General features: G+C 42.0%; 1 protein-coding gene across 2 annotated transcripts in view; it reads right to left on the bottom strand.

The window, feature by feature from the left end:
- Window positions 1–25,053, bottom strand: part of EPHA3 (EPH receptor A3) — a 318,240-nt gene that overhangs the window by 81,908 nt on the left and 211,279 nt on the right. For both annotated transcript variants that reach the window (XM_024208613.2, XM_024208614.2), the window contains exons 4-5: window positions 19,694–19,849; window positions 18,432–18,767 (exon numbers count right to left, since the gene is read on the bottom strand). In XM_024208613.2, the coding sequence (XP_024064381.2) occupies window positions 18,432–18,767; window positions 19,694–19,849 (492 nt within the window). The remainder of the gene's footprint in view (window positions 1–18,431; window positions 18,768–19,693; window positions 19,850–25,053) is intronic.

The following is a 25,053-nucleotide window of genomic DNA, read 5'->3' as shown; positions in this document are numbered from 1 at the left end:
ACTCCTCTGAGTGACATCAACTTACAGCACTCTCCTGCCAACATAGCTTCCGCCTCTCGTTGAGGTGGAGTAATTATGTCAATGCAGCTGCACTCATGTAGTGTGGTGGTGAAGACAAGCCCTCAGACTCACATGAACAATAAGGCCTACAAACCAAACTCCATATAGGATTTCCAACAAAAGATGATTCACAGTTTTAAATCAATAATTGTAGTTTAATAGAGGAGGATTTTATTAAGTCCTGCATATTTTATGGACACAAAACTCCCCTTGGCTGCCATAGGAGTTTTGAGCATACAAGGAATGTTGGATTTGGCCAGAAATTGGTAGAAGGATGTTTGCAGTGTGGATCAAAGAAACAGATAGTTTTAGAATTGTCTTTCTAACTGACCAGGCTTGCAAGCTGTCTAATAAAGACAAGCTTCAAGAGGCAATGCAAGTTGTTAGCTTTTTTTTTTTTTTTTTTTTTAAACACAATTCAGAAGTACACTGATTGCCTCTCTCACTAGTCATTCACCTTGCAATATTAGTGCTTTTGCATTGAAAGAAAAAATAATAAGATGAATAAGGGACTGTTACATGTTTAGCCTGACAATAAATATTCTCCTTGCTGTAATTTCTCTCTTTTTTATTATTTTAACACACTGAGAAGTTTACGCAGAGATCCTCAGTGTCATGTGACCTTGCATTTAGAACCTAAAGAGAAACATACTAAAACATAAATGGATACGTGGATCAATGTTGTTGATGATTATCCATTGACATCCAATCTACCATTCCAAAACCTACACTTAAAAGGTAAGGAGGGTGGGAGTCAAGGCGTGGGAGATGGTGGGCATCAGTCACAAGCTCCATATTGGAACTTTCTCAGAGATGAGCAGAGTTCAGACCCAAGCTGTTGTTTGGCACATTGAAGAGATCAATGTCAGCCATAAAGTTCAAATCCCGGGCATAGCTTCCCAAAGGTTTGTGAGGGCTGGAATCAAAGGCTTGGAGGGGGATCATCTCTATCCAATAACAGTGGGAGCATGGAGGATGCTCCTACACTTCCCTTTTTGCATTGCTACAGGATGAGTGTTTGTGATCCTTCAGCAGCCCCGGGGCTGAACTGTAAAACACATTTGAAAAGCGTAAAATCCTTATTTATGCCAGGAATGTTTGAAACTCAAAAGATAAATGTCATTCAAAAAACAGGCATGTGCTAGGTATCCAATATGTAATGGGGCACAGCTGTAATAACAGTCACTGAACCACAGGCTCCCTACATCATGTCATTAGTTGACTTTTAATAAGTCTATCTTCTGGTCCTTTTTATAAGGGCCACTGGGAAAGAAAGAAATATATCATGCACCAAACATCTGTGGCTTTGTCATATTGTGTCTCCTAAAAGATATATCTACTTAAGGGACCTGTCTTAGGATACAGATTGTAAAGTGCATACAACCATTGCTAAAAATGGATTATATTGAAACAGAGAACATCATCCTTTGTATGCGAGTTGCTAAAGACTGCATTATAGTGTAATACAAAAAAGCATGTTTTCGCACCAGGCTCTAATAGTTCCTAAAAATAATCTAAGGTACACTTCTGACCTTTCAATAGAGCTAAAGGCCTCACTCACTGCAATATATCTTATACAAAGCCACCTATTCCCTCAAGCCACCAGACACAAGGAAGGCAAAATCCTAAATCTGAGGTGATTTTGGGAGTTTGCTCCAGATGCCCACTGGATTTCTGCATTGTAATAGGGTTGTAAAACAATTCTTTCTTTTTAAATGTTTGTTTCCAAGGTGAAGTCAGAGCTGGGATAGTAGTTTGATGATCTGCACTTCAGAAAAGTAGACCAAGGTGTAACCCATCCACTAGGTCTCTATCTGGAGCCATTTATCCCCTCTGCTCTGCCAACCTGGATATATCATCAGTTTCGCCTTCAAGCATCTCTGCACATTTTTTCATACCAACCTCTTTGCTTGGATACTGTAGTTCACCAAGCCACCAGCTCTCGTCTCTCAAATCCTTCCTGAAAATCCAATTATTTTGTGTTCTAAACTTCAAAAAGTTGATAATTCAAAAAATGTTATGACACACACAAACAGGTTAAATACCATGTAATCTGTGTGTTGGACTCAGTATTGAGTTGCATTTACTGTCACTGCATGATTTGACTCCAAAAGATGAGATAGACACAGAATTCCGAGGAAAAAAATGTCATGTCAGTGATGTGCCCTAAGCGAGCAATAACATACAACAGTTATTTATGTTATTGCTAACTTAAGGCACATCATTGCCATTTCCCCTTCACATTTTGCACAAGCAATTTCTATCCTATTTAATTTTCATACACATCACATATGGGCAACATTCTGCTCTCTGGTGCACACTGTGTGGCCCTCAATTCAAATACACTATTTTTCCTTTGTGTCTTGAACTCATATTGACTTTCTCTGATTGGATGAGCATAAACCTCAGATTCAGCCCATAAATATTTGGGCATGCAAGCTTAAAGTTGGATTTTTTTAAAGCTTTAATCCCAGTAAAGTAGGATCCGTGTGTTTCTGCTCATGGCAAGCAAACATGAAAGCATGAACACAGGCAAAGCTAAGTTGTTTAAAACATTCACATGACTCTTAGTGGAGAACTGTTACACTAGTTCTATGCATGTAAGGAGAGAGGAATGTCCGAACCATGCTCAGTTCTACATGTTGAATAGTATTTTACCCACAGTGCTGTTGGAAGGAAATTGAGCCCACTCTGCTTATCCCAAAGTCGGACGCTTCAAAAGAGGATGCCAAATAAGTTCTCATCATAAGTTTTAAAATTTATTCAGTTGGATGTTATTATTTATTTGTATTATGATAGTGCCTAGGGGCCCCAATTATAGACCAAGACCCTATTTTGCTAGGTGCTGTGCAAATAGAACAAAAAAGACAGTCCCTGCCCCCAAAGAACTTACATTTACAATGCTGGACTGAGCCAAACAGAAAACACTTTGCTCTTATTTCCTTCCACTCCATGCTCCTTATTAATATCCTTTTCCCCATGCCATGGCTATGTCTGGAATTCCTCCTCCTCTTCTTGTGAGCTAAACTACCTCCCTCTCATTTCTTCAAATCCCTCTTCTAACCACATTTCTTCCATGAGGCCTTTCAACATTGAATTACCACATATAACACAGATTTATATACACACACAACCCATCTCCCTCTCTAGAAGGTGTCTATCTCTCTGATTTAGACTGCCTGCATCTGATATGGATTCTAAGCTCCCAAAGGCACAGGCCATGTCTTCCTCTATGTCTGTCTAGTACTCAACATATTATCAATGCTCAGTACATAAAGAATACCATAAAGCTTATTTTCCCCCAATAGCATGAAGCATGAGAGTAGGATTATGTGCATCACAGGTCTAGAATGTATTTAATGTTATGGAATCAACATTCACAATAGGTTCTGAAAAGTCAACGTTTGCACTGGCCTCTTTACACTTGCAGACACATTTGTGCAAGAGCACATTGCCAGTCAGCTGCCTATTAACTCTAAATGAGAAACGGCTTCAGGTATTCTGTCTGAACTGTAAAATAACTTGTGTCCCTAACAAACACGAGTTGAGGGATTTCAGAAAGCAGAACATAAATGAGTGGCACATTGGGCTAATCACACCCCAGAGATCCAAGTCATGCCTCATCTTGGAGTTTTACCCTCTGAAACCTGCAACACACATGGGTCTGGTATTAAGTGTGTTTGGCGGCATGGAAAAATCTCCAGGCTCATCAACTGAAGTGTGTGAACCACAACAGTTAATCACTTCTCAGAAACAAACAGTTGTGGAACTGCCAACAGGTTTTTTGTCCTGAATACACTGTTAAGTAGCAAATACTTTACATATTTTGAGAATGATTCAAAGCAAAATCTTAATGCAACACTTACATGTACACTGGATGTTAATGGGATTAAAGATCAGCATACAGGCAAATGCAGAGAAAAGTATGGAGAATTCTTATGTGCATACAAGTCAGACCACATGGTCTTAGCTGAAACGAGCACCTTGATTCCCCACAATCCAGATATAAGCAAGAAGACATGATGTTATAGAGTAATTTTAAGTTCAGTGAATCTGAATATCCAAGAATGATACTACCATGCTTAGGGATCTATGCAACGCTCTTTGGTTCGCAGGTATCTATTTTCCTGTCTTCTCTGGTGGATCTTTTATAAGGCTCAACAGACACAGGATAACTAAATTCTTCTTCTTCATGAGTTTCAGAAATGCAGAGGGTGTAGGAGAAATGAAAGAGAAATATAGAAGAGAAGAGACCTGATTATCAGCCATATCCTCTCACAGGGACCCCTCAAAATGAGTTAATATATTCAATGCATCTTATTATTAATAATTATATTATAGTTGTGCTGAGAGATCCCAGTTAGCAGCCAGGCCCCGGTGTACTTGACACTGTACAAACATAGTAAGAGGAGTGCCCCAAAGAGCTTACAGTCTAAATAGATAAAATATGGGTGAAAGGAATCACCATTTTACAGTTGAGAAATGGAGATAGGAGAGATTGTGACTTCCCCTAGGTCACATAGTAAGTCTGTGGCAGATCCAAGAATTGAACCCAGATCTACTGAGTCCCAGTCCAGTGCATTAATCAGGACACCATAAACAGCAAAGGCCATGTCTTTAGTTTTACACACACACTCTCTCTCTCTTTTTTTTTTTTTTTAAACAGACTGACTCTTAGACCCCACCCCTCCCATTGTCCAGGAGTCCCCACTCCACCTCCATCCGGACTGTTTCACCACAGCTGATCAAAAGTTCCAGACTTATTTCGTCCTGTCCACTCCAGAGACACAGACACAATCCTCAGCAAAAAAAAGGTGAATTATCATAATAAACAAATGCTGCACATTAGCAGAAGACAGAGTGGCTGTTACTCACAATTGTATCATGGAGTCAGAATAATGTGCTCATTGAGGGGAATGGCATTTGGATGGGTAATGTATAATACTGTGCATTTATGGGCCCTATCCACATTAAGAAAATGACTATGTTCTGAAGTCATTTTCAGCGACTGATCTCAAAAGTGTTTTTCACTCACACAACTAGACCAGCTGGATGGATGGGGCATAACTCCGCCCAAAAAGGTCTTGAAAATTCTGGTTTTCCAAGCTCATTTAAAAAGAAGCTCTGCCCCCATCTTCCCCCCGGTGGGCTCAGTTGAGCAAGTGGAAAGCCAGACAGGCTGCTAAAACTGAAAACGGTTTCCAAACCTGCTGAGTTTCCCAGTGTAGATGAATCCTGAGCTCTCTTCATATAGGGATTTCAAAGCAATCCACACACAGTTCAGTAGTTCAGCCTTATGCCCTTTCTTTATGAAGAATGGGATATACAGGGATCACTTCTCCCACCCTTGGCCTGGGACCCAGCAGCTGTTTGACAGCATAGGGAATAATGAAGGATCCTGTATCCAGCAAAGAATGCAGAGGGTGTGGAATGCAATTCCCAGAGCTGGACTCCAGCATGGACGCCCCGACCCTTGCAGGAACTGTGACGGAATATTTATTAACCACAAGTGGCTGGAACTTTCTGTCTGCAGAAAATTGCAAAGACTTGAAATCTGGGGTTTGGAATGGAGATGTGGTTACCAAAAGGCTCTCATAACATGCAGGGGCTTGAGGACATGTTTCATGGAGCTATTAGAGCAGTGCCAGCTACTAACATTCTGATGTGTTCCAGCACCATGTGCCACCACGAGAGCTCCAAGCGGTCAGTATCACTAGCCCAATTTTGCAGATGGGAAAAAAAAAATCAAGAAACAAAGAGAAGTGACCCACCCAAAGCCACAGACAGTCAGACTCCCAGGCTCCTGTTCTAATCGCTATACCAATTCTGCTTCTCCTGATTCCTGTTCTGAAATCAGTAATCTGTGAAGTGACATGGGAAACAGACAAGCCTGCTTGGAAAGACTGGAGAAAACTGTAGCCTTAAATCCCTATCACAGTGCATTGTAGGTGCGTGACACAACAATTCTGTGATGTCAGCAGCTCACTCTGACATACCTCATCACATGAGATGATGCAACATACCTAGCTGCTGCTGAGCAATAATCCAGAACCATCAGGCACGACAGGGCAGCAAAGCCCCAGGAGGGAGAGGAAGCGGTGTACGTTCATTCAAGAGATGGCCTGGCGTCTACACAAAAAGGAACAGGGATGCTGAAGGAATATTACACCAGTCAAGGGAGTGCCACGCGAGAGCTGGAACAAAGTGGACTCCTCGGAAGTGCTGCACCAGACACAATGAACAGGACACCAATGGAGTGCCATGCTGTGCCAAAGGGGACACAGAGGGAGTGCCGTGCTGAGGCGATACCAAGCTAGTGCTGTGCCAAAGGGGACACCAAGGGAGCGCTGGGCCAAAGGGGATGCTGAGGGAGGGTTGGGCTGAATGGGCCGCTGAAGGGGATGTCAAGGGAGCAGTGCACTAGCCAGGCTGAAGGGGATGCTGAAGGAGCACTGCACCGAAGCTGATACCAAAGGGGCCAAGGAAGCCCAGTGCCAGCGGGCACTGAAGGGAGCACCCAAGGAATACCATGCCAGCTGAGGGAGTGCCAGGCCTGCCAGGCCCAAGGTGGCACCAAAGGGGATGCTGAGGAAGTGCTGCACCAGCCAGGCTCAAGGGGTTGCCAAGGGAGCACCAAGATGAAGACTCTGCTGAAGGAGCAGCACACTCGCCAGGTCCAAGGGCATGCCGAGGGAGTGCTGTGTTGTCTGGGCTGAGGGAGAGCAAATGAAGGAAGGTTCCATGACAGAAGAATGATGACACCTGAGGGATGAGAGAGGAGTGACAAAGGAAGAGACAGGTGCTCTCATGTCCTATTGGGTCCAAGGCAGGGCTTTGTTATTAATCTCTGCCATGGTTTTCTCCATGGATGAGGGGGGAATAAAGTATCTTTGTGTTTGTACAACGGTTACCTCCTGGGGTTTGTTTCCCAACCCTGGCAGTTACCTTGGACAGGCCTCTCTGCTGCTCCATTTCTAAACTAGGGAGTGCTGAAGACTCCCAACTCTATTGCGTCTCTGTATGTGCAACAGAGTGAGTGTGTGTGTGTGTGTGTACAGACCCTCACATCTTCAAATGGTGAGGTTCAAATCACATATCCCCTGTGACTCTTCCTGCTTCTGGGGACACCCTGGACACATATAAGCACAATACACTAGCCAATCTTCCAGAGATGCACTCGATACTGACATTGGTTTATTGCAGGTGGCTGACCTGATCTGCTGTCCCCATTCCCTGATGCACTACTCAAACATCATCATCTCAGGTTTCCTAAACCTTCATTGACCAGACAGGTAAATATTCAAACTATGTGTTGAAATTATATAAGTAACCTAAGCTGAAATATCCCTTTGATGAAGTAAGGAACCAAAGGGTCAGCCCTAGAGTAACTTGCAAGTGCTGGCACAACCCTCCCCTCCCCCACCCAAAGCAGTACCGATTCATGAGTAAAATTTCTACCCAGTCTTTTTTGTTCACTAGCTTGCAGTGAAGAGTCCCTGGTGAATGAGATCTCTGCTCATCAAGCATCAATCTGATTGACAGGACCTCCCCCTAACAACCAAGCATGTGCGCGCGCGCGCGCACACACACGATTAAAACCTTGATAATGTTATTTTTATGATGAAGAAAACAGCTATTTGGTTGCTAAACCACAATACAGTAAAGATACAGGAAGCCTGCCCTTTAGGCAACTGCTTTCATGTTTATTTGCTCCGTTTAAAGTTAACTTGGAACAATGTGGTCCTTGCTGTGGAGTTTGGTAGCTGATAATTATACTACCAGTACTTTGGACTCACTGATTCATGTTGCCCAGACGGGGGAAGCAGCAAACAGTATAAGTGCTCAGGAAAATGCATGTGGAAGGTGTGAAACTCGAAGATGGAATAATTCGTCAGCCTAATACTAAGGAGCTAGCAGAGAACCAGGCTGCTGCTGTCATTGCAGGTTACGGGATGAGGTAGTGGACTTAGCTCACTGCTGTCTCCAACCTTGTGAAGGGTTTTGATTGGCCATATCCATGAGCTCTGGCGGTGCTCCCAGTTAAGCCCATTCCCTGCTCCAATTTGTGTTCAAGTACAAACAGCTGCATTTGGTGCCTGAAGTGGCTACACAGAGCCATTTATGGTATGACCAATAGAAATTAAAGATTGATTGGTTCATTGCATCCACTTCTCTTGACAAGGCAAAATTGTTCTTCACAAACTGCTTCCCGAGAGCGTACATAGGTCCTTACAGCTAAGAAGCCCCAAGAGCACTTCAAACATAAGTTAACTGTCTACACAGGAAAACAGTACTGGTTTAAATTTAAATTGTTTTTTAAACTGATTAAGTTACATTTGGTGCAAACCTCCATGTGGACACTTTTAGTTTAAACCTGTTCCCAATCAATTTAAGCTATCCCAAGTAAAGTCACTCTTAAACTGGAATAAGAGTTCCCAAACGCAGGAGTTGTGGGGGTTTAACGTCAGATTAAATTCACAATGGAGGTTATTCATGGGGCTAATCTTTCTTGGATGTGTGCAGTTGGGGATGACTCCCTCAAGCTACAGTCGGCTGTTTCTCAGTGTTGAAGCCCCACAACAGTTGTAACTGTGGGCTGAGAGAGGACTAGGAAAGAATATCCAAAGGATTCCCTCTTCCTCACACCCTCCCAACTGCTGCTTTTCTCCTATACAGTCAGCCATAGGCATAATGAAGATCAAGAGTGAAAACAGTGTGACAGAAATCCAATCTGGAAGCTCACCACAGACACACTTTGGATTGTGAGGATTATACCCAGAGACTTTCAGCTTCATCATGAGGCCAAAAAATGTAACTGAACAGACAATGGGTGGCATCTCTTTTGTGCAGTTTATTATTCAGCTTCTGGATATTCTATATCAATCCAGAGCAGAGAGCTTCCTGAAGGCTGAATGGTATCACTGATGTGTTAAAAACTATTGGAGTGTATAAACTGCACTGTGGTCTGTCACTGCCATGCTTGTAATATTTGTTCCCAGAGAAACTGCAATCTGCCTGCATTTCCAAACAAATTGAAAGTGAACAATACAATGGGGCAAATACATGTCTAAGGTCTCAGATCAGCAGTCCATCCCTCCCTGTTCAGCAAAGCACTTTAAGTACATGCTTAACTTCAGGCACATGCTTGAATTCCATTGAATTTGCTGAATAGGGATGAATTTAAGCATGCGTTTAATTTCTTTGCTAAACTGGAGTCCAAGTCCTGTATTATGACCTCCGCCAACTAGGTCTCTGTTTTGCCATGCTGTGTTATTGCCCACTTAAGGACTCTAAGTTGAAATAAATTAAGGAGATTTTCATTATTTGTTTTGTTTTACATGATAAACACCATCAGCACTTGGAATTAAGGCATGCTACTGGCATCTAGTTTGCAAATATTTATGTTTGCTAAAACTAACAAATGCAAAACAAAATAAGTGAACATTTAAAGTTAAGCAACTACTGAGGATTCTCCTTCATCACTGCAGTGGTCATTCAGATTGGTCAAGGTTCTTTGCGTCTTCTCCAAAATTGCAAGCACAAATATTCTGCACATTTCTATTTAAAGTGTAGTTATATTAATAAAAGCAATTACAGGGTAACATAACTTTTTGCTCAACACCTAGGTGCAATCAGGTTTTCCTAGTGTTTGTACTATGGAGACAGTAATTTTACAGAAAACAGGATATTCTGTCCCATGCACCATCAGCAAAGCTGTCAGCTCAGTTCTTACTGAAGAATCTTCATTACTGGGTATAAAGAGCAGAAAGACCATGGATTAATTTTTAGATCTTAGTATGAGCTTTCAGTGATGCCAGATAGAAAATCATCTTTTGACTGGTAAAATGAGCATATTTGACACAAATGCCATCAAGAAAAGATAAATAAGCACACAACTAAATTCCACAATACCATTCTTAGAGTTAATTTTCAGACGAACCACCTGTTCAATTTGCATCTTTCAAACTTTAACCTTCAAGTCAGATATGGATTGAAGTCTCCCTGTCCCTGCTCCCTCTGAACTCCTGAATCAGTCTGAAAGAAAGCAAAACCTGAGTGGTATGAAAACCAATCTTTTGCCTTTTGAGCCTGGAGGCTAAAGGAGAGGCATTGCTGTTTTCTTTGCTTTTGGGTTTTTGAGGGAGGGAGAAGGGAAGGGAGAGGTGAGCTTATCAGAAGCTATTCATGCACAACTGTCACTTGGGACTGAAGAAAAAGCTACATTTTCTAACAAATCTTTGGTCACTAGATTAGGACAGCCCTGATAGTGGAGAGGTTTGCAAGTGCCAAACTGTGATTATAACTAGGGCGCAAGGATGTGTACCCTGGATAGAACATTTGAGTCATCTGACCTGCAGGTAGTGTACCTAGAGGTTGTGAGAAGAACCTGCCCAAACCAAGTATGAATAACTAGCCCCAAAATCACAGGAATTGCTGGTATGCTCTGCCCAATTTATAAAACCTTTAACCCAGTGGTTCTCAACTACATGTAACATCGGGGGGCACACAGAGGTCTTCCAGGGGGTACATCAACTCATCTAGATATTTGCTTAGTTTTACTACAAAATACATAAAAAGCACTAGCGAAGACAGTACAACTAAAGTTTCATACAGACAAACTGAGAAAGTAAGCCATTTCTCACTAGTGTGATGTGACACTTTTGTATTTTTAGGTCTGATTTTGTAAGCAAGTAGTTTTTAAGTGAGGTGAAACTTGGGGTATGCAACACAAATCAGACTCCTGAAAGGGGTACAGTAGTCTGGAAAGGTTGAGAACCATTGCTTTAACTAATGAAAGCATTCAGAGTAAGCAAGCATTGACCCCCAATGCTGGAGCACTAAACAAATCCACTAGAGCTGCTGTGTTGTCCCCAGTTCCTCTCTCAGGAGTGGATTCCACAATGTACAACTCCTGTTGACTTCAATAAGAGCTCTGTGTGTGGCAACAAGTGCCAAAACCCTTCGACTTGAGAATAATCCTGAATGGGATAGCATCTTATCTTCATTTAGGATGCTGAAGTGACCGCTCAAAAAGTGGCAAGTGCCTGTGGGAAGCAGCCAAATAAGTATAATCTAGGGAGCTTAAAAAAAATACAAAACAAACAAACAAACAACAAAAAACCACACAAAAGACCAAACTACAACCAGGAAACCTACAAAGCAAGTAAATCTGCATATGGGCCAAAAAGACCTGAGAATTCTGCACACAGACCAGTCAGTGTGGCACAGCTGTCAGTATCTCTGCATGACATTCATAATTAACACCTCACCTCCAGGGATTCTGACTTCCATATAATCTCCTGTAGCAGTCAGTGACCCTTCCTAAGCATGGTTGATTGGTGTTATTAGGAGATAACATCTGTGTGAAAACATATTGATGTGAGACCGGAGGAAGAGTTCTTCCCTTAAGCATGTGTGATAGGCAGAGGTGTACTGCTCCAATTTACAATATCATGAAGCATAATTCAGAGGGTGCCACATCATGTGGGCATCTTGAGGTACACTACAATGCAATTAAGAGGAAAAGCAACAAATTTAGCCTTATAAAGTAGATTAAAATGGAAATCCGTGTCTTTCCTCTATTATTTCCATGTCAAAGATAGAAAGGCTTAGAGGAATTAGAAATATTGCAGTGTCATATCAGTAAGAGCCACATCTTGCCCGAGGGCTCATTTTTCAAGGCTGTCAGTTCATCAACTTCACTGGAATAGAAGGAAAACAAAAAACAAAACCCAGCAAAGCAAACTCCCACCAGGAATGGCATTGTCCCCAGTCTTTCTTTTCACACAGGGGAATTAAAGGAAAAAGCAGTCGCTCAACTCCCAAAACAGACACTAAATTAATGGGCCTGATTTGCCGTTCCCCTGGAGTTTTCACCAGGGGCATTCCACTAAGCTCAGCAGTGTTAGTCCTGATTTACACCAGCGAGAGAGGAGAATCAGACCCAGATCTCTTACATGCATAAAGCACCTTTCATCACAATTTTTTCCCCACTTAAAGGACTTTACAAACTGCATGAATCCCTAGTGAAGTGCAGCCCCATCTGGGTTGGCTATCAGCTGGCAGCATAACTGCTAGCGGGGATGTTTTAAAAAGACTACATTTGAAAGACCCATACACAATTCATGCCATGGTACTCAGTTAATCTGTCTTGGAAGGACTACAGGCTGAGTCACCCCTTGCTGGGGGTTAAAAGCTGATATGTCAGGAGGCTAAAGGGCTGGATCCTGGTCTCACACCATCGTAACTCCACTGATTTCCCTGAAGTTACTCCTGGATTTACACCAGAGTGAGATCAGAATCTGGCCTTGGGTGTTTCAAACCTGAAGTTAGACCATAAGGCAATCCCCATCTCCCCCATCAAGAATGAAAAAGATCTATTGAAGTTTTGTTGTGCTTTATATTTATATGGTACTGTACATCTCACAAGTGCTAAGACCTAGAACTTTGTAGTCATTTTACAAACATCAGCTGATTTCTCAGCAGCACTTACGATGGTTCTCTGTGGTTTATTTATATATATGTATGAAAAAGATGCGTTGTTCTTTATAGCTGACTGACTTGCCAAAGCATCACCTCCATTTATTTTAAAACAGCTTAGCAGAGCTCTCAGATGCCACATTACCAAAAATCAACACTTTGTTCTGAACTACAGTATTAGGTTGCTGATGGATCCATAAGCAGAAATGTCCGTATGAACGGTGACAAATGTGGAGAGAAATATTTGCTCACTTTTTAGGGGGCTTTTGGACCTCAGAGATACAGCAATTATAATGCAAACTGATGCTTCTCTTGAAAATTTCCAACTGGCTGAACTGCCATAAAAATCACATTTTCACCAGTGAGGGAAGTAAAACATTTTGCCTCAATGCCTTCATAAATTTCCCCCTAGGAGCAACAAAAGACAGTTTTGTATAGGTGAAAATCCTCAATCCTCACTTGGAACAAAGATGTAAAAAGTAATCACTTTTTACTAGACTAGAATTTCTACATTTTTCAATATAGAAAAAAACTGCCCATCAGTGCGAAAGAACAAAATTTCATGACTGACCGTATTTGTGAATTCACATGAAAAACAATGGGGGAAAAATCTCATGTGACTGTCTGATGAAGCAAAACTGGATGGTTTTGCTCAGCTCTTTTCTGAAATCTTTGAGTATAAAAACCAAGCAGAAATCTTAACACAAGCTTCGACAGTGAAAACACTGTAAAGCCTGTAAAGCCGCTTATGGTTTGGGTCCTGTGTAACTTGAAAATCATGGGCCAGATTCTTAGCTGAGACTCTCAGGAAGCTCAACCTGTGGAGAGGAAGGCACTTCTGAATTCTCAGCATAGCTGGCGGCCAAACTGGCTCATGATTAAAGTTAGTGAAGCCCCAAGGACTGCTGTGATTTATACTAGCTTTGAGTGACATTCAATTAGCCCAAAATAGCCAGAACACAGAGAACTCTGGCCACACTTCTATTACAGGAGTTGTGTGAGGAACTGGTGAAGAGGCCTACACTGGCTTTATTCTGGCTGGGGAAGCATCTGGCACTGGCCCGTCAGAAGACACGATACTGAGCTAGATGGCTGACTCGGGATGGCTGCTCTTATGTGCTATAAAATATAGTAGGATTAATAGAAGAGTTAGACATGAATAATAGGAATACAACAGTTACATCAGCTATTGTGATTATTATTTAATATGTATATTGTAGTAGCAGGATAAAACTATAAGAGATTAACTCTCATGCTTCAAGTTATAAGGCCTGAAGTTAGGAAGAAACTTCTCTCACCTGCATGTTATTGGGAATTATCTAATATGGAAGATTTAGTCCCTTCTCTCATGCTTCTAGAACTGGCCACCACAAACTGGATACTTGTAAGCTGTTCAGGCAGGGACCATGTTTACCTGCACTCAGAGAGTGTTTGCAATAGTAGGTTCCTGAGCCAGAGCAAGCCCTCTTGGCACTACCACAAAATAACTGACATCAAATAAATCTGGAAAAATACGATTCATTTGTTCCTATGGGCTATCGGGTAGACACGTTTTTATTAAGGCTGTCAAGAGATTAAAAAAATTTATCACACAATTAATTGCACTGTTAAACAATAACAGAATACCGTTTATTTAAATATTTTTGGATGTTTTCTACATTTTCAAATATATTGATTTCTATTACAACACAGAAGACAGTATACAGTGCTCACTTTTTATTTATTTTTGATTACAAATATTTGTAAAAAAAAAAGAAATAGTATTTTTCAATTCACCTCATACAAGTACTGTAGTGCAATCTCTTTATCATGAAAGTTGAACTTACAAATGTAGAATTATGTACCAAAAAACAAACAAACCTGCATTCAAAAATAAAACAATGTAAAACTTTAGTGCCTACAAGTCTACTCAGTCCTATTTCTTGTTCACCCAGTCGCCCAGACAAACAAGTTTGTTTACATTTGCAGGAGATAATGCTGCCCGCTTCTTGTTTACAATGTCACCTGAAAGTGAGAACAGGTGTTCGCATGGCACTATTGCAGCCAGCGTCGCAAGATATTTACATGCCAGATGTGCTAAAGATTCATATGTCCCTTCATGCTTCATCCACCATTCCACAGGCCAGGCGTCCATGTGGATGACAGGTTCTGCTCAATAACAATCGAGGTCAGAGAAGAACAACAAATGTTCATTTTCATCATCTGAGTCAGATGCCACCAGCAGAAGGTTGATTTTCTATTTTGGTGGTTCAGGTTGTGTAGTTTCTGCATCAGAGTGTTGCTCTTTTAATACTTCTGAAAGTATGCTCCACACCTCATCCCTCTCAGATTTTTGAAGGTACGTCAGATTCTTAAACCTTAGTTTACCAAGTGCTATAGCTATCTTTAGAAATCTCACATTGGTACCTTCTTTGCATTTTGTCAAAAGTGTTCTTAAAATGAACATGTGCTGAGTCATCATCCAAGACTACTATAACATGAAATATATGGCAGAATGCAGGTAAAACAGAGCCAGAGACATACAATTCTCCCCCAAGGAGTTCAGTCACAAATTTAATTAATGCATTAATTTTTTAACGAGCGTCATCAGCATGGAAGCATGTCCTCTGGAATGGCACGTAAATGCCAGCTACAAAAGTGCCAGGCAAATGCCTGTTTTCACTTTCAGGTGACATTGTAAATAAGAAGCTGGCAGCGTTATCTCCTGTAAATGTAAACAAACTTGTTTGTCTTAGTGATTGGCTGAACAAGAAGTAGGACTGAGTGGACTTGTAGGATCTAAAGTTTTGTACTGTTTTGGTTTTGAGTGCAGTTATGTAACAAAAAAAAAATCTACACTTGTAAGTTGCATTTTCATAATAAAGAGATTGCTCTACAGTACTTGTTTGAGATGAACTGAAAAATACTATTATTTTATCATTTTTACAGAGCAATTATGTGTAATTGTAAAAATAATAATATAAAGTGAGTAGTGTACTTTGTGTTCTGTGTTGTAATTGAAATCAGTATATTTGAAAATGTAGAAAAACATCCAAAAATAGTTAATAAATTTCAACTGGTATTCTATTGTTTAACAATGTGATTAAAACCGTGATTAATTGCGACTATTTTTTTAACCGCGATTAATTTTTTGAGTTAACTACGATCAATAAAAATCAGGGCTGTCGATTAATCTAAGTAAAGTAAGGAGACTAAAAACAAATGAAATGAAAATGTAGTTACTTAATCATTAGTGCTTTTTAAAGCCATATTCTAGGGATAGTGCCTAGCTATTTGTGAAGCTGGTAAAATATATGGTACACCCAAATTTTGGAGTGATCTTGAAGTCAGATCTATCTCCTTTATACTAAGGGCCATATTTTGGCACAGACTGCATGGCCATGCAGGGGAGTAATGGGTCTAAGGCAGCCCCATGTGCCTCTGTTCAGGCCACACATACTGTGAATAGAAGCACAGGGAGAAATGTAGCCTTCGAAGTGCCCTTAAATTCTCCCTGCACAGTGGCTACGAATGGGTGGGGAAAGAGCGGAGCAAAGGCACCGGTTAGCAGAACTGCTGGTGCTCGGGAGGTATGTATGCTATGCTGGGCATAGACACAGCACAGCGTTTTTCCCCATTGCAGCAAGGTAGAAGCCAGAAGGCAGACTGTGACTCTCAGAGGCACAACCAGCCTTCTGGTCTGGCTCCATGGGCAGCTGAACAATGTTCTGCCCCTTGCTCATGGAAAGCCAAAAATTAATACTTAGTTATTAGATAAGCCATTCATTTTGTTGTCCTTGGGCCCCTGCAGATTTGCTTTTACCTGACTGCTCACATGTGATTATTCCTCTCATTTATGTTTTACTTAAACTAAAACAACTTTGGTTTCTGAACCAAAGGAAACTGCAGTTACACAAAGTATTTTAACTCATTGTCATTTTTGGTATTTGGTCAGAAAGGGCAGGCTAGAGAAATCTTGCTCTCATAACTGCAATTCCTGCTAGAAGCAAGATGATTTAGATATCTATTTAAGGCCCACATAGTCCCATTCATTTTAGTGTGAATTCTTGTATATTAAGGCACTCCGTATGAATGGGGGATGGTAGAATCAATACAGTGGTAATTTATGGCACTTACGTACAGTCAGAGAAACTCTGGGTTATTGCCCAAAATGAACAAATTGCTTAAGAAACTTCACAACATATTGCATTACACACAACAAACCACTGCTGCCACATGTTGGAAATCACGTCTGACAAAACACAGGCAAAAGCAACCAAACCCATCTTGCATCATACCATAAAGGCTGCCAACTTTGGGCCTTGGTGGACTACCAAAGGAAGAAAGTTCCAAACGCTGGAGTCCTCTACTGAGAAAGCCCTTTCACTGGTCCTGGAGAGGTCATTCCTGGGAGCTGTGAGCAAGAACATCCTCCGGCTGATTTTTAACTAGTGCCATGGAGCACAGGATGAAAGAGAAGAATCTCCAATCACAACAACAACAACAAAACAGAAGAAAAAGGGCTTTCCTTGAATACGGGGATGGAAGACCTCACCAAATGATTGGACATCTTATATATACATACAGATATCAATAACATCCAGGGATGTCATAATAAACATTCTGTGGAAGGGATATTAAACCCTGTGTCTCAGAGCTTTAGCCAATCAGTAACCATTAAAGATCAGGATGAGCCAGCTAATATGGGTGCGGGAGGCAGAATACCCCATATTTGCCTATTGCAGGGTTCTTACATCTACCTCTGAAACACTTGGTACCGGCCACTGTCAGACAGAGGATACAGGATCTCATTCTGATCCAGTATGGTAATTCCCACGGTGCTATGTCCACCACCCAAATCCAACTGTGTTTCCTAGAAGTTGGTAGCTACCCTTCATTCTGAAAAAGTGTTTTAGATGTTGTAACCACATATCCAGGATCACCTTAACTTCATGTGCATTTTGGTTTCATTTGTGAGAAATAGAAAAAATGAAGGCTATTTTTGTAAGACGACATGGGAGATTGGAAGAGGAGGGAGCAGACATTCCACAAATATATGTGCTTTCTGCCAGATGATGATTTATTGCCCATAATAGAACTATAAAGAGCTAAGGGGAATCTAGTCTCCCCTTCATCAGCAAATGTTACCCCAAGCTTGGCACCACTAACGGAAGCTACACATGCCCGAGGAGAGACTAGCTCCCTGAGATCTGTCACAAATGAAATTTTGAAAAATGAGAAGCAAATGGTAGAAATGAGCGAAGCTTTGATCCTATATTGTGACCTCTGCAGGCAGACTGCTGTGTTCATGCAGAACCTCAGTGATTGTAATAGGGCTCCAAGGAAGCCCAGCAGTCCATCTGTGCACTAGCAAATACAGGATCAGGGCCTAATTAAGGATTTATATCCACATCTCTGTAATGCTGGCATTGATCTGGACTTGGAAGAAAAATGAAATGTGCTAAGGAAAACAAAATCTAATGTACAGTGTTTTAAATCTCTAGAATTTAAAACTTAGCTTTTTATGTGCCTAATATCAAAGCATTTTTCACCTCTATTTAATCAAAATTGATCACTATGATTACTACAGTAATTTATGTTGGAGATTATTGAAATTAGTATTTTATTAAAATCTGGTTTTATTAATAAAACACAATCCAGCTATGGCCTCTTACCAGGGTGTCATTAGAGACTACTGACTAGAGGCTGGAAGTTAATCATAACAGTAATCCTGCCAGACCCTTTGACAGCTTCTATTTTCACTGGTGTAATCAGGAACAACTTCACTGAAGTCAACCGTTACATCAGTGTGTCAACATTCATAGCACATGTGAAATAGGAAAGAGTGATGGGACTACCCAGTTCTTGATATTTTAAATACTTGAGAGGGAGACCAATACAATCACACTCACCAGCCTGATTAGTTGTGATGCTGACGGCGGCAAATTGCCTTGAGAATGTACTCAAGTCGGACACCCCATTGACTGCATCAATCTCAAATGTGTAGTTGGTGTGTGCCAGGAGGTCTACTACGGTCACCGTGGTGTTGGTGAGTCCAATCTGACGGGGTAAGAAGCGCACATTGGCGCTACACGGTTCACACAACTTGATGTTTCCCCCACATTTTTTGCAAATGATGTTGAAGGTGACATCTTTCCGGCCTCCTGCGTCAAGGGGCCAGCTCCAATCTAGGATAACTGATGTCTCGTTGATATTAGAGATAACGTTTCTTGGTACAGATGGAGGTCCTACAAAGGTAAACCAAAAGGGAGATTAATGGGATATTTTATCTGGTGCTTTTCCACAAGAACAACAGGACACACAAATATGGAACCAACCACAGTAAATAACCATATTGTCTTTATTCTTCACCTCATGGTCCTCCTGAGATGTTCCACTGGATCAGGGATCAGCAATCTTTGTCATGTGGGGAAATCCACTGGTGGGCCGGGATGGTTTGTTTACCTGCAGCATCCGCAGGTTCGGCCAATCGCAGCTCCCACTGTCTGCGATTTGCCACTCCAGGCCAATGGGGGCTGTGGGAAGCGGCGCGGGCCAAGGAATGTGCTAGCCGCCGCTTCCCGCAGCCTCCATCGACCTAGAACGGCGAACCGCGGACAGTGGGAGCTGCGATTGGCCAAACCTGCGGATGCTGCAGGTAAACAAACCATCCCAGCCTGCCAGCGGATTTCCCTGACGGGCCGTGTGGCAAAGGTTGCTGATCCCTGCACTGGATTATAGACACACACAATTGAGGATTGCTAACTATCTTCAAGACATGACTCAATTTGGAAGATGCTTTTGCAGAAACATAGAAAACAATTTACTGCTAACTACAATACACATGTGATACACTATTCTGAAAACACTGGTATTAGTTTTAAACATCGCAGTCCCTTTTTCCTATTAAATATGACAGATAACAGCAGAAAGGAATTGTAAAAAGAGATATATAAATCCATTCCTATAAGCTCTGATAGCCTGCCTAATATAAAGCAGGACCCGAAACAAGAGAGATGAGGGGGTTTTGTTTGGAAATTGAATTTATTCTGTATTTGAGAAACAAGGTGCTGAGACAGATCTGGAGAAGAAAGCTTTGTACACAGCTAAAGAACTTAAATGGGGCAGAGGACAAAAGACAATCACAGCCCCAAGCCATCATGATACTACTCACTGGTGCAAGCCATGGATGGAGGGTCTCTCTCAGATCGAAAGTAATTCTTCTCACACCTGCAGTTCACAGAACCATCTTCGTAGGTAGAGCTGTGAGGTGGGCATTTGGCACACTTCACATTACCAGCAAAGGCCTTGTAGAACCCAGGTCGGCATGCTGCAAAACAATGACATAATTTTAAATCTCATGGGTGCCTGGCTCACTGTAACATTCTGCCTTTATCATCATTTTGGCATCTGTTCATACATACATCGCATTTTTGTATGTGTTTATTATCTATAAAATATGTACTTTCTTACAATGACGGAGCTGATGGCAATAGCCCTCTTGCTACATAGGAGTTCTTTATGCTTATGATAAAACTTAGCTTTATCTCTCATTTTGTGTGTCTCACATAACACTATACTCCACAACAGGAGGAAGCAGTTTCTACTTTTCATTATCAAAGCTTTACTCCCCTCTCCTGCCTCCCCATCCTGGTTAATTTATAAAACTGGCTCTGTCATGCAAAGAGGCTAACTGTCACTCTCTTGCCAAGGCTTGCTTATGGAAGCAACACAACTGTAACCTATGTTTGTTCCAATAGCATGACTAAGCAGGCCAAAACCAGAAAATAACCTGCATGGTGACAGAACTTTTTCATTTCTGAAAGACTAAGCCAGGCTCACTGAATTGGCTCGGGTATCGAGTGAAGATCAGGAACTCTCACCAAGTGTACTACAAGGATGACTTTTGCATTAAAACACAGTCCTCTAGGAGTGGTGCCAGAGCCTGTATGTACTGCATCTGACAAACTCTATGTGTTGTTTCATTAACATTCACACGCTCCAATTTCCCTCTTATTGCATTTGAGATTGATTCCAGTGCCATACTTGCCTCAGAAGGAAAAAGGCTCTTTTAAAAAAAAAAAAAAAAAACACAGAGATGTGAATTAAGTAAACAAGAACATTTTACAAAATCCCCAACCAGCAAAATAATGCTGTTGCTTTCTCTCTGTCAAGATGACCTCGCTATTATCCCAGAATAAAAATACACAGATAAGCACCAAACTCTCCTGCTCATCTGTGATAGAAACATGGACTTCTCTATCTAAGAAATGCACCTGTCTCCAAATGAGGTTTAGCAAATACTGTTGTCTTGCTGAAACTCTGCCATTCTACACAGACGTACATCGATTAAACGGTGGTATGCAATAATAGCAGCACTAACAGATAACATAGCAAAGTTAATGTCTTAGAACACGTTAGCTTTGCCATTTATTTTTTCCTATAATGGTCTGCATTAATACTGTCTAATGCACAGACTTTACAGAAAACTCCCCAGTATCTTCAAAATGGCATATGTGACAAAAAAGAGATATTCAAAAGCATTCTTTTTGACACAAAGAGAACACTTCTTCTTTCCTGGGCCAGAACACCATCCCACCCTGTAAAAGTCTCTCTTGTGGGTACGTCCATAGCTGGGTTGGGGCCCCTTTGCCATGCCCAGTTATCACCACGAGGTCAGCCCAGTTCAAGTCCCAGTCCCTTAATCGTTGCAGTGGGCCCCACCCTTGCAGGCGTGCTTAATTTATTATGGGTGGGGAAAAGCAAAAGTTCAAAGTCAACAGAGAACAAGCTCATCCTGGGGTCAACAACAACAAAAGTATCAGTGGCAGCAGAATGCGTGGCTAGCAGCTTTACTGGAGTCCTTAAGGCCAGGTAGCCGTGTCAGTCTCTCCCTATCAGGCAGAGCTGGGTCAACTCTGGTGAGGGGATTCCTCCTGCTGCTTCTGGACCCACTCTAGCAGTTCCCATCTCAGGGCTTCCTCCTTCTAAAGCCCGCCTCCCTACCATGCATGATTGGCAAGTCTGGAGTCACCCTCACACTGAAGGTTGGCTAGAGGGGACCCTAAATCCATCCCTGATTTACATGCTTATCTGAAGCCTGAATATGAGTTCATCAGCTCTAATATCCTGCTAAACTGGCAATCTTCATATAAAGACAGTACAGTGTATGGGGGACAACACTATGTGATCTTTCGGGCTAACCCATATGCTGCCCAAATGTAGAAAATGAACACCAAGGAAAATGCATTGGAAAAAGATAGAATAAGCCAAACAATTTGTGTTTTTTGAGGGGGGGGGAGGAGGTATAGGGAATAGGGGAAGGTGAGAAAGTGGTCACCGTGGCTACTTTCTGTAGCTTAATGTCAAGACAGTTTTTGGATCAGACAAACTTGTTTGTTAGCTTCAGGACCTGAACAAGATAACTGAAGCATGTTAATAAGAAAAGAACCAGACAGCACTGAACATAGTTTGAGAAATATGACACATTCCACAAGAAGTCCCCCCCATCTCAGCCACCCTTTAGCTCTCCACAAACCTTACATATAAAGCCAGACTGGGTGCTGCTGCTGTATCTTAGCCATTAATATGTCCCAGAAAGAGACCCCAGATTTGAAAGATTTTTTCTGTTAGCCTTATGAAATGATCCCGTGTTTAATCTATGATGTGGAAGCCACCAGGCCGTTAATGAAAACAAACCTGGCAAGAATGACCTTGCAGGCAAAATTCACATGGCCTAGTACCAATGACTGTATCTGCATAAACTTACATGGCTTTCTCCCTAGGGCCATGGCTTCTTGTGCCACCATCTGGTTAAGATTTTGGTGGTATGTGGGGTTTGGGGTTTTGTTTTGTTTGTAAATAGGAGTCAAACCTCAGTCCCCTCCCAATAAAGCTGAATGGACAAAAATATCAGAGCCACAGTGAGTCACTGTATTTTAACTCCTGTGACCAGAAGGCCACCACATTACTCCTGTGACCAGAAGGCCACCACATTATCCTATTTCTTGGCATAGAAAGTCATCAGCTGAGCCCTAAGAAGAAATTCAAAGTCAATGAAGACCTGATATCAGTGCAGACTTTAGAAGTGCTAGTTAGGGTAATTACTTCAAACGATGAACTCACACTACGTTTGTCATGGATGTATGTACAGTGCATGTCCACCAAAAACTCTTTTTTCAAATGTAATTCTAGTTATCTAGTTCAAATGGTTTCACATAAAATCATTTACTTGGATTTGAGAACCATATATAAATAAAATAATATATTCTCTTAAAATAATGCTGCAAGGTCTTCCCTTGCAGTGATACAAGGGTTAATAACCTAAAACAGAAGTCCATATCATGATATCATCCCTTCCATAAGACATAACGACAATTGCTTTTTAAAATTATTTTATTTACAACACTGGTATCATCAATAATGTGATTACAGGTAACTGCTGGGGGTTGAAGTTACAATATAAGAATTTTTATTACAGGCATTTCCAAAGCACCGACCACGTCATATCTAAACCATTGCTCATTTGTCATTGGTACATAAACTCGTGGGAGATATAAGTATATTTTTTCAGTTGGAATGGAGAGGGATGGAGGAGAATGAGGAGTAGATCTGCTTTGTCACAAAGCTTCTCCCTTTTGACCCCTCAGGGGAAGGCCCATAGACCTCATTTAAGAAAAGAAAAGAAAAGAAAAAAAGAAGCAGGATAATGCAGGAAGCATCTTAATAAACCTAGATTAGGCTTTTTTCTTTTCTCCAGGGAAAGGAACTTCATTGTCTTCATGCTTTCTGTGGTGCTCTGCTATCATACTATGAAGTCAGCAGTCAGAAGGGAAATGAGCTGGTTAGAACCCTGCTGTCCCTGAATGCCCTAGTGGGAGGATTCCGATTTGTTTCTTCCCCTTAGGCTGTCTTGCACTTTCTGTCCTTGTCTGTCAGACCAATTTCAGATAATTCAGTGCTCTACAACCCGAAGGAGAAGAAATGCAATTATACTAAAAATTAAAACCTGGAAAGAGGGTGGGACTAAGGGGGATCACACCATTTTTGTATTTTTTTTTTGTCAGTTATTTTTGACATACAAGATAGAAAGCGAAATCAGTCATTTCAAGAGAGATTACTTTTCTGATGTGAGTAGGATTGGACTTCTTTGGTTGAGAGAGCAGAGCTTGGCTCTTTGGGATGAACAGCACTGCATGGTTTCGGGCAGGTAGACAAACATACTGGCACATTCATCTTCACAATACAGTATTTTTTAGTTTCAACAGGGACCCAGCTGTGAGCAGCATTTGCATTTATTTAAAATATCCTTCTACAGTTAATGTTTGCTCCTCATTGCCTCTCTCTCTCCACTTCCATATTCACTTTAAATTAGAGGTAAGAAGTACGTTATCCTTCTCTTTGGTTGCTTAAACCATCGTTAGCTAAAGCTTTACTGAAGGGAAAAAAAAAAAAAAAAAAAAAAGGATATTGGCCAACCCTGAGGGGTTTTAATCTTTCAGGATTGGGCCAGTGTCCTGGGTTAAATGGATGCTGTGCCTGAGAAAATGCAGTGTTTCTAACCATTGGGGAAAGGGGCTGGGTTAGGGCATAGATGTAGCCAGTCTCTGGTTCCATGTGTAACCCACACACCTTCTGGGTGTGGTGTTCTGTCCCTTCTAGTGGCACCGAGACCACCTAGAGAGAGAGTTAAATGAGTCTACTCTACAGCCTTAGCTAACAGCCAGCTGGCTTTAAGCTCATGCGGTTGAGCTGGGTGGCCAACCTGTGGCTCCGGAGCCACATGCGGCCTTCAGAAGTTAATATGAGGCTCCTTGTATAGGCTCCGGGGATGGAGCTACAGGCGCCAACTTTCCAATGTGCCGGGCATGCTCACTGCTCAACTCCTGGCTCTGCCACAGGCCCTGCCCCCACTACACCCCTTCTCGCTCCCTCCCCTGAGCCTGCCATGCCCTTGCTCCTCCCCCTCCTTCCCAGAGCCTCCTGCATGCCACGAAACAGCTGATCAGGTGGTGTGAGGAGGGAGGGGGAGGCGCAGATTGGGGGGGCTGCTGGTGGGCGGGAGGCGCTGGGAGTGGGTGGGGGGGTGGAGCTGATGGTGGGGGGCTGCTGACATATTATTGTGGCTCTTTGGCAAAATATATTGGTAAATTCTGGCTCCTTCTGAGGCTCAGGTTGGCCACCCCTACGGAAGAGGGTCATGCACTAAGCTCCAGATGTCCCTGGTTCAATCCTGCCCGCTGACGACCGGGGTCTGTCAGCATTACACATGCACTTCCATCTACTTTCTCAGCTGGCTCTCCTCTTTTTCCCCATCAGGTCCTGACTCCTTGCTTGCAAAGGAAGGCAGCAGGAGGTGCAGAATGTACAGCAGCAGCAGGAATGAGGTCTTCCTTGTATGGATCCCAGAAGGACTCCATCACCATTAGCCCATAATGGAAGACTCCTCTGAAGCATATGGAAACACTATACCTGCAGCCCACCTCAGCCCCACTGCAAGACTGTAACAGTGAGGAAAGAAATGTGCCATCCCTC

Source organism: Terrapene carolina, unplaced genomic scaffold, assembly GCF_002925995.2.
Source record: "Terrapene carolina triunguis isolate 2854851 unplaced genomic scaffold, T_m_triunguis-2.0 Scaffold558, whole genome shotgun sequence".
NCBI lineage: Eukaryota > Metazoa > Chordata > Testudines > Emydidae > Terrapene > Terrapene triunguis.
The sequence above is the reverse complement of the archived record's forward strand: the minus strand, read 5'-3'. Positions and strand labels throughout refer to the sequence as shown.